Consider the following 9,704-nt stretch of genomic DNA (forward strand, 5'->3'; position numbering starts at 1 on the left):
AAGAAGGTCTTTGTGAAACCCTGTCTGTCTACCAGAGGGCTGTTAAGGCTACTAGAATGAATTGTTTTTTTAAAGTTCTTTTTAACATTTTTAACTCCCTTGTAAACCCTTACAACTGATAACTCTCCAGTTGTACCCTTGCTCACAATTTGTGAGAATTTTCTCAAATCTTTTATTGAAAAAATCTCTGCTCTTAGGTCACCTGCCTTTTCTTCTGCAGGCCCAACCTCTGACCTCAACATTCCTCCTTTACATGCTGCTTTTGATCAGTTCGAACCTGTATCCTTTCCCGCAATGGCCAATGTAGTTCAGCATTTGCAACCTACAAACTGTTCTTCAGACAGCATCCCCTCTCGTCTCCTTAAAGAGGTATTCAGTACAGTGGGCCCTGACATACTTTTATTCATTAATTCTTGTCTTACCACTGGATGTGTTCCAGCTGCTCTCAAGCATGCTGTTGTGCAGCCTCTTATCAAAAAGAAAAATCTGGATCCCTCTGTGCTGTCTAACTTCAGGCCTATCTCTAAACTTGACACTTTTATCTAAAATTATAGAGAAACTGTTTTTTATTCAGATCCAATCATTCCTAGTGGCCAATGACATCTATGAGAAGTTTCAGTCTGGCTTTAAACCATCACATAGCACTGAGACAGCACTGCTGAGAGTTTTTCATGATCTAATGGCAACTGTTGACTCAGGAAACCCTGCTATGCTCATTGCTCCTCCTCCAGTCTTAGTTGACTGATCGGAGTTTTTCTGTGCAGCTCGTCCTCAGCCCCTCTTACTTCCGGGGTCCCCCAAGGCTCTATCCTTGGGCCGATTGTCTTCCTGTTATATATGCTACCATCAGGGTCAATTTTCAAGAAGTATAATCTTTCTTTTCATTTTTATGCCGATGATGTTCAGATCTATTTGCCATCTAATGATTCTGTACAGACATTGCTTGATTGTCTAAACGATCTTAAATTCTGGATGACTTCAAACATTTTGAATCTTAATGAAAACAAGACTGAAATCATAATGTTTGGATGTAGTCCAGCAGACTTTCCTGCTGGTTTTCTGGGCCCCCTTACTCCAAACATTCGGTCTTCTGTAAAAAATCTTGGAGCAATATTTGATGACAGGCTGAAATCATAATCAGCAATATTAATGTTATTGTCGTCATGGTTACTAATTGAATTATGTTTAAAGAATTTGTCACACCTTCTGAATTTCTTTATTGTAGCTTATTTATTTTTCCTTTAATGATCACCCTTTCTCATCTTTCTACCCACTTTACTTTCACACTACCTCTATTTTCTCTGTTTCTCTTTTCCTTTCTCTGTCTGCAGAGCTTCCCTCAGTGTCTCTCCTCCAGAAGACTCCCTCCTCTCCAGTCACCTGCCATGCTACAGGTTTCTACCCTGACAGAGCCATCATGTTCTGGAGGAAAGATGGAGAGGAGTTTCATGAGGACGTGGACCACGGAGAGATCCTCCCCAACCATGATGGAACCTTCCAGATGAGCGTTGACCTGAAACCAGATGCATCTGAAGACTGGAGCAAGTACGACTGTGTGTTTCAGCTCACTGGTGTAGAGGACGACATCGTCACCAGACTGGACAAAGCAGAGATCAGGACCAACTGGGGTAAGACTGGGATTAGAGGGTGCTGAATGGGACTGCATGTTGTTTGTTTGAATTCAGCTGTGAAAAAAGTCATAGAAATATTACGTATGAATAAATTCTTAGATGGATGTACTTCTGTTCTAACCTGCTTTATCTGGACCAGTTTGATTTTTTTATTTAACAGAGGAGCCGAGTCACATGACCCTCCTCATCGCTGCTCCAGTGGTTGTTCTTGGTGTCGTCTTCATCGCTGTCATCACTGGATTAATCATTTACTTTAAGAAGAAGAGAGGTGAGAGAGAAAAATGGAAAGTAGGCCTACTTTGATTTTAGTCTTTGAGTTGATGTTTTTATCCAGGTAGAAAAATTTATCATCAGCATCAGTTCCCTGAACTCAACAATTGAACCCATCGAGACGCCTATCACACATATGATAAATGCGTCACTGACCTCCGGCACTTTACCCACCACATTCAAAGTGGCTCGAGTGACACCTCTACTCAAGAAACCCTCTCTTTATCCTGCTGAGTTTGAGAACTATCGTCCTGTTTCAACTTTATCCATTTTCATCCAAAACTATTGAAGTGGGCTGCTGTTGAACAGGTTTCTAAGCAACTCTCAGAATTCCTCTCACAGAACAATCTTCTTGATCTAAATTAATCTGGTTTCAAGAGTGACCACTCGACTGAAACTGCTCTGTAGTCTGTGACAGAAGACTTGAAAGAAGCCAGAGCAGCAGCACAGTCCTCTGTCCTCATTCTGCTGACTTATCAGCTGCCGTTGACACAGTTAACCATTGCGTCCTCCTCTACGCTATGCAGATGACACTCAGCTCTATATGTCATTTCCTCCTGTAGACCCCTCAGTGTTTGTACGGGTCTCAGATTGCCTCTCAGATATCTCCACATGGATGAAGACACATCACCTCCAGCTGAACCTCTCAAAAACTGAACTGCTGCTCCTTCCAGCTAAACCTACAATACACCACGACATCAACATCAAAATTGACTCCCTGTGTGTGGTGGCGAGAAACTTAGAGGTTATGATTGTTGACCAGCTAACCTTCTCCAATCATGTCGCCTCAGTTGCCTGGTCATGCAACTTCGCACTTTACAACATTAGAAAAGTCAGGCCTTACTTAAGTCAACATGCTACCCAACTCCTGACACAAGCCGTGGTCATCTCTAGACTAGATTACTATTACTACTACTACTACAACTAATGCCCTCCTGACGGGCCTGCCAGCCTGTACAGTAAAACCCCTTAAGATGATCCAGAACATGGCGGCGTTCCTGGTCTATAATCAACCCAATAGGTCACATGTTACCCCACTGCTTATCGAGCTCCACTGGCTACCTGTTGCAGCCCGCATTAGATTCAAAGAGCTAATGCTGACTACAAAGTTGTCTCTGGTACTGTACCTACCTACTTGAATGCCCTTATACAGGCGTATGTTACCTCACAACTGCTGCGCTGAGAGTTTTCAGTAAAGGGAGATGTGACTGCATCTTCAACCAATACCGTGCCTGACTAGACATAACCCTGAAAGAGACAGACAGAGAGAAAAAGAGTCCCCTGGGAGTCTAATCCTATAGCAGCATAACTAAGGGATGACCTGAGCCAGCACTAACTATAAGCTCTATCAAAAAGGAAAGTCTTAAGTCTATTCTTAAAAGTGTTGACCGTGTCTGCCTCCTGAACCCAGAAAGGTAGTTTGTTCCACAGAAGAGGAGCCTGATAGCTGAAAGCTCTGGCTCCCAATCTACTTTTGGAAACTATAGGAACCACAAGGAACCCAGCGTCCTGAGAGCGCAGTGTTCTAGAGGTAGTAAGGTATTATGAGCTCTTTTAGATATGATGGTGCCTGACCATGAAGGGCTTTAAAAGTAAGGAGAAGTATTTTAAATTATTTTCTGGATTTAACAGGTAGCCAATGCAAAGAAGCTAAGACAATCGAGCTACCACAACTTTATTGTATTGAACAGAAGTTTGAGTGAGTAGAAGAGAGGATCATATTTACTGACAACTGGAACTGAAATGATTTCTCTTTTGATTTCAGCCTCACGTCCTCCATCTTGTAAGTCAAACTTTTATTTGATTTCAACTGATCTGACTCACACTTTATGCTGCAGATTAAAAAGTGTTTCACATTATTGTGCAGATGAACTTTTTAAAGACTGTTTCCTGTATTTAATGTTTCTAAAAGTTCAGTGCAGGATGAGTGAACTTTACACAGTTTAACAGTTTGTTTCTCATCTTACAGCTGCTGACAACAGCTTGGAGCTCTCTGAAACTGGCTCCGGTGAAATGTCCGAGGAGGCCGAACCAGAACTGAATGAATGTTGATGCATCAACAAAACTGTCATTGAATCAACTTAGCTCAACATTGAAATATAACATTGATTTTTCATCAGGTTTGCTCCCTGAAATAATAAAAGTTATTTCAATTATGAAAAATAGATCAAGACAGACATGAAATCATTGTTAGTTCAACTTAAAATCAATGAATGTTGCCATGCTATCTGGGGAATGAGTTTCCTCAAGTAGCTTTGCAGAAGTAAAAAAACAAAACATAGAGATGGCTTTTTGTAGCAAAAGTGAAGTAGTTATGATCAATGTACATATCTCTTTTTTAAATGTGTCTGTTCATATTTTCATGACTATTGATTTTACTTTAGAATTTATTTTTATTTCATGTAAAAATGTATTTCCTATCCATGTTTTAAAGTATGTTAAATAAATGCTCATTCAGATGCTGTTTGTTTGGTGAATGAAGGATTTAAAGGCAGCTTGAATATTGAACATGAATTCACGTGATTTCATAGGAATGCTCATCCAACTTTTGTCACATGTTACTGTGTATTAATGAATATAAATGAATCCAAATCAAATATATTGTTCTTTCTTTTTGTGCTGATGTTTCACTGCACAATAAAATCCACAACTCTCAAACATTTGGCTCTTTTTCTAAGTCCACACACTCACCTGTGACTATAGATCCAGTTATATGAATCAGTGTCAGTGTTAGATGTGTTGATGTTGATTTTTTGCCAATCTTTCTAATCATTGGTGTCGGAGCAAGGAAGTGATGTGAATTAAAAATAAAAGCAGTCAAGCAGGTTTATGTTTTTTTTTTTACTTTGAGACTGACATGCAAATTAAAATAACAGGAAGTAGAATAAAGTAAAAGAGTTGACTGTGTGTATCTTGGTCACTGTAACTGCTCTTTGTCACAGTGTACAAGGGGAAATTTACTGAGGTACAAATGAGCCAGATCTTTAACATCCATAGTTCAGGGATTATAAAGAAAAGATTTCAAAGTAATCATTATCTGACAAACGACTGCTGTGTTCCTGCAAACATTATGACTTTTTGTAAAGCATTTTATATTCACTGATTTTGATAAGGTGAGGAACTGCATCATATCCACTCAGTGTGTCACATGACCTGATGGCTTTTAGACTTTAGCAGCAGACACGCTCAGACAAAGAGCTTTAGTGGAGAGAAAGATGGAAAGACATTTTACATAGTAAATTATTATTAATAATAATTATTATTATAAAGTATTATTTGTTACAGCACTAAGTACAATCTGCCAAAACCAAAACAGGAAAATATTAGAATTTAGTAAATTAAAGTACTATGAATGGTCCAAATCTTTTGATTAAACAGAAATAAATAAGTCAGAGCACCAGCCAAATGTTAAAAAGCGGAAGATGTGATGGTGATCTTGATGTCAGAGAGGACTCAGTAATGACAACAATGCTGGCTGGGAAATCCCCTGACTGGAAAACATCTTCCTGCTTCTTTGTGATTCTGCTGCAGAGACGTTCATCGCAGTTACCAACTTCAAAAATCAAATATTTGCTTGCTCTTGCGTGAATCAAGTCAGAGGTTCATGTTGAAGGTTTTATCATTTTCTGTTTGAGTGATATGAAATCATCAGTGTTCACAAGTTACTTTCAGTTACCCTGTCAGGTATGTGCAGCTGCAAACACATAAAGTCTAAAATAGAAGAGTGGACGGACTGCATGCTGGAGTCAGGCCAGCATGGCGCATGATAAACTATGTGAAAAACAGGGAGGATCCAGAAGTCAGTCAGACAATTAATAAAAACATTCACCTCTTTAAACAAGGAAACAGTTTAGGACCGAAGAATCACCTCACCTGAACCAGCTCTGTGTTGTACCCACACGTCTTCATCAAAACAAGATGAAAAAAATATTTTTGTTGCTTCTCTTCTGTCAAGTTTCATCATCAGGTAAGATTACTTTTTAAATCTTTACTTTTAGATCTTTGCTTCACACAACTTACTTGAATTTTCCCTCAACATTATACTGAATATATAAACCTCGTTTGTCCTGCAGTGGACCACTCCCTGAAAATGTTCGCAACTGGATCATCTGGAGTCACAAACCTCCCAGATTTTGTACTAACTGCAATGGTTGATGAAATTCCAATAGTTTCCTGTGACAGCAACAAAAAAATAGATCCAAAACAGGACTGGATGAAAAAATTATTTGAAGACCATCCTGATCAGTTTGAGTGGTACACTCAACAGAGTTTTGAGATTCAGCCAAACTTTTTCAGAAACTGCATTGAGACATTGAAGCAGCTCTTCAACCAAAGTGGAGGTAAAGTTTTTCTTCATGTTGTGTTTGACTTTTTCCTGCTAAAATGTTTCACTTCCTTTTATTGTTGTTGGTCAAACAGATTTAGCTTCTATTCTGAACATGTACTCATGTGCTCACATGTATGGGGTGCCGTTTGTAAAGCGGCTCGCTCTGAAAATAACAGCAACATTTTGTCACATTTAGCTTCAAACAATGTTTAAAAAACTGGTGTGAATTTTTGAGAGTTACTTTTTTGTACATTTACAACAATATTTGTCAATTTAGAGATATTTTAAATATTTAAATTTAAATGTTAAAATCTAAATGTTAAATCTGAATGTTGAATCTAAATCTAATTGTTAAATCTAAATCTAATTGTTAAATCTAAATCTAATTGTTAAATCTACATGTTTTGTGTGAAATTAAATATTTAGCTAATATGCAAATTTAAATGCCAGTAACCTGGAAGTCCAAAATTAAAGCTTGTGGAGGTCAGAGCGTGTTTATAGTGGCAAAAAATGATTAAAACCTATCTTATCTGTGGAAATGGACTCTTGGACATGGATTATCATGATAATAACTAACTAAAATAACTGATGCAAGTCTTATGCAAGCTAACATGACAAATCAGTCAAAGTGAGCCTCCTCGTGGCTGGCTGTAGTGGCTATGGGTCATAAACCCCCCACCCTTCATAAACGTGACACTAAAAACTCAAACTACTCTTCAAATGAAGTTTCTCCAAATGTGTTTGTTATTTCAGGTAGTTACTACGACAATCCATGTCCAACACGCCTGACCTCCTCAAGCTTTAATTTTGGTTAGCTCAATATTTAGTTTAATCCAAAACATTTGGAATCATCCAAAACATTTAGATTTAGATTTAACATTTCGATTTAGATTTAACATTTAGATCTAACATATAGATTTTGATTTAACCTTTAACATTTATATTTAAATAATTAAAAAATATAATTAAAAAGTTGACAAATATTGTTGTAAATGTGCAAAAAAGTGACTCTCAAAAATTCACACCAGTTCTTCTGTACATCAAACTTATTTACAGAATGTTTCTGTCTCTGTCTCTCTCTCAGGCATCCACACTTTTCAGATGATGAGCGGTTATGAGTTGTATGATGAGAAAAGAGACGTTCAAGGTTTCATACAGTTCGGTTATGATGGAGAAAACTTCATATCATTGGATCTGAAGACATCAACATGGATCGCTCTAATACCAGAGGCTGTCATCACCAAAGAGAGATGGGATGCTGACATAGTTTTTAACCAATACGTCGTGAATGTCCTCACACAGATTTTTCCTGAATGGCTGATGAAGTATTTGGAGTATGGCAAGAGCTCTCTGCAGAGAACAGGTAGGATCACATGACCTGAAGTGTCATTGTACGCAGTCCACCACTGGTATTATTAGAGATTTAAACCTACACTAACACTCAAGCTGACTCCTTCTTTTAGATGCTCTATCTCTAATACCAGACATGGGAAAGATGGCACCTGTGGTCTTCCCCCTTATCTGCTCGGCATATTGTTTGCAGTTACCCTAATTCTATGTGTATTTTGCCAAGATGTATCCACTCTGTTTGTTTACAATCGCAGGCTCTTTTTAACATTAAGTGAATTCACCTCGTCCTCAGCCCCTCTTACTTCCGGGGTCCCCCAAGGCTCTATCCTTGGGCCGATTGTCTTCCTGTTATATATGCTACCATTAGGGTCTGTTTTCAAGAAGTGTAATCTTTCTTTTCATTTTTATACCGATGATGTTCAGATCTATTTGCCATCTAATGATTCTGTACAGACATTGCTTGATTGTCTAAACGTGTTAAATCCTGGATGACTTCAAACATTTTGAATCTTAATGGTTACTAATTAAATTATGTTGTTTGAAGAATTTGTCACACCTTCTGAATTTCTTTATTGTAGCTTATTTATTTTTCCTTTAATGATCACCCTTTCTCATCTTTCTACCCACTTTACTTTCACACTACCTCTATTTTCTCTGTTTATCTTTTCCTCTCTCTGTCTGCAGAGCTTCCCTCAGTGTCTCTCCTCCAGAAGACTCCCTCCTCTCCAGTCACCTGCCATGCTACAGGTTTCTACCCTTACAGGGCCATCATGTTCTGGAGGAAAGATGGAGAGGAGTTTCATGAGGACGTGGACCACGGAGATATCCTCCCCAACCATGATGAAACCTTCCAGATGAGCGTCGACCTGGACCTTTCATCAGTCATACCTGAAGACTGGAGGAGGTACGACTGTGTGTTTCAGCTCTCTGGTGTAAAGGGCGACATCGTCACCAGACTGAACAAAGCAGAGATCAGGACCAACTGGGGTAAGACTGGGATTAGAGGGTGCTGAATGGGACTGCATGTTGTTTGTTTGAATTCAGCTGTGAAAAAAGTCATAGAAATATTACGTATGAATAAATCCTTAGATGGATGTACTTCTGTTCTAACCTGCTTTATCTGGACCAGTTTGATTTCTTTATTTAACAGTGGAGCCGAGTGACATGACCCTCCTCATCGCTGCTCCAGTGGTTGTTCTTGGTGTCGTCTTCATCGCTGTCATCACTGGATTAATCATTTACTTTAAGAAGAAGACAGGTGAGAGAGAAAAATGGAAAGTAGGCCTACTTTGATTTTAGTCTTTGAGTTGATGTTTTTATCCAGGTAGAAAAATTGAGTCAAGCATCAGTTCCCTGAACTCAACATTTGAACCCATTGAGACGCCTATCACACATATGATAAATGCGTCACTGACCTCCGGCACTTTACCCACCACATTCAAAGTGGCTCAAGTGACACCTCTACTCAAGAAGCTCAGGTTGAGAACTATTGTTACGGGAATTTTAAAGAAAAACCCTTAAATAAGTAGGATCGGATTCAAAGCATCAAAGTTTAAGTTGTTAAGTTGTAATTTATTATTCTTGTACAAGAGGAGCGTTTCACAGTGCAACGCACTAAAGGGGTTACAGAGAAAAGGCTCCCTGAGGAGCGTTAACAGTTGGTTCTTATACATTTTCCAAAAGATGGGCTGTCTCAACCCCTGTAAAATGTTAACAGTCAATTTGCATATAATGCATTTAAACAGCTTTCTTCAACATATCCTCTAATGAGTAGCCAGTATGTCCCCAATCTCGATGTCACCTCTCTGACCTGTCCCTAGGCCTCATTCTGTTCTGAAATATCCTGCCAGTCTCAGGAAAACAGAAATAAAGGGAAGTTCCCTAAGGACATGTAATATAAGAACAAACATCGTATAAGTTAAAACATCTAACTAGCTGTGTAACCCTGATTTTTATGACAACTATCGTCCTGTATCAACTTCTTCCATTTTCATCCAAAACTATTGAAGTGGGCTGCTGTTGAACAGGTTGCTAAGCAACTCTCAGAATTCCTCTCACAGAACAATCTTCTTGATCTAAATTAATCTTTTTTCAAGAGTGGCCACTCGACTGAAACTGCTCTGTAG

At 38.7% G+C, this 9,704-nt stretch overlaps 2 protein-coding genes across 2 annotated transcripts; both read left to right on the forward strand.

The window, feature by feature from the left end:
- The first annotated feature begins 1,334 nt into the window (after positions 1-1,334).
- LOC104940123 (BOLA class I histocompatibility antigen, alpha chain BL3-6-like) lies at positions 1,335-3,968 on the forward strand. Its single transcript, XM_027286700.1, has 4 exons — positions 1,335-1,628; positions 1,792-1,899; positions 3,667-3,684; positions 3,871-3,968. Exons 1-4 carry the CDS (start codon positions 1,418-1,420, stop codon positions 3,951-3,953), a joined length of 420 nt encoding a protein of 139 aa, XP_027142501.1. The 5' UTR covers positions 1,335-1,417; the 3' UTR covers positions 3,954-3,968.
- A 1,743-nt stretch (positions 3,969-5,711) lies between these two features.
- LOC109141249 (major histocompatibility complex class I-related gene protein) lies at positions 5,712-8,889 on the forward strand. Its single transcript, XM_027286671.1, has 5 exons — positions 5,712-5,868; positions 5,975-6,241; positions 7,313-7,591; positions 8,263-8,565; positions 8,729-8,889. The coding sequence occupies exons 1-5, from the start codon at positions 5,820-5,822 to the stop codon at positions 8,869-8,871; spliced, it is 1,041 nt and encodes a 346-aa protein (XP_027142472.1). The 5' UTR covers positions 5,712-5,819; the 3' UTR covers positions 8,872-8,889.
- The last annotated feature ends 815 nt before the right edge of the window (positions 8,890-9,704 follow it).

The sequence above is a fragment of the Larimichthys crocea genome, chromosome XIII, assembly GCF_000972845.2.
Source record: "Larimichthys crocea isolate SSNF chromosome XIII, L_crocea_2.0, whole genome shotgun sequence".
Classification (NCBI taxonomy): Eukaryota; Metazoa; Chordata; class Actinopteri; family Sciaenidae; genus Larimichthys; species Larimichthys crocea.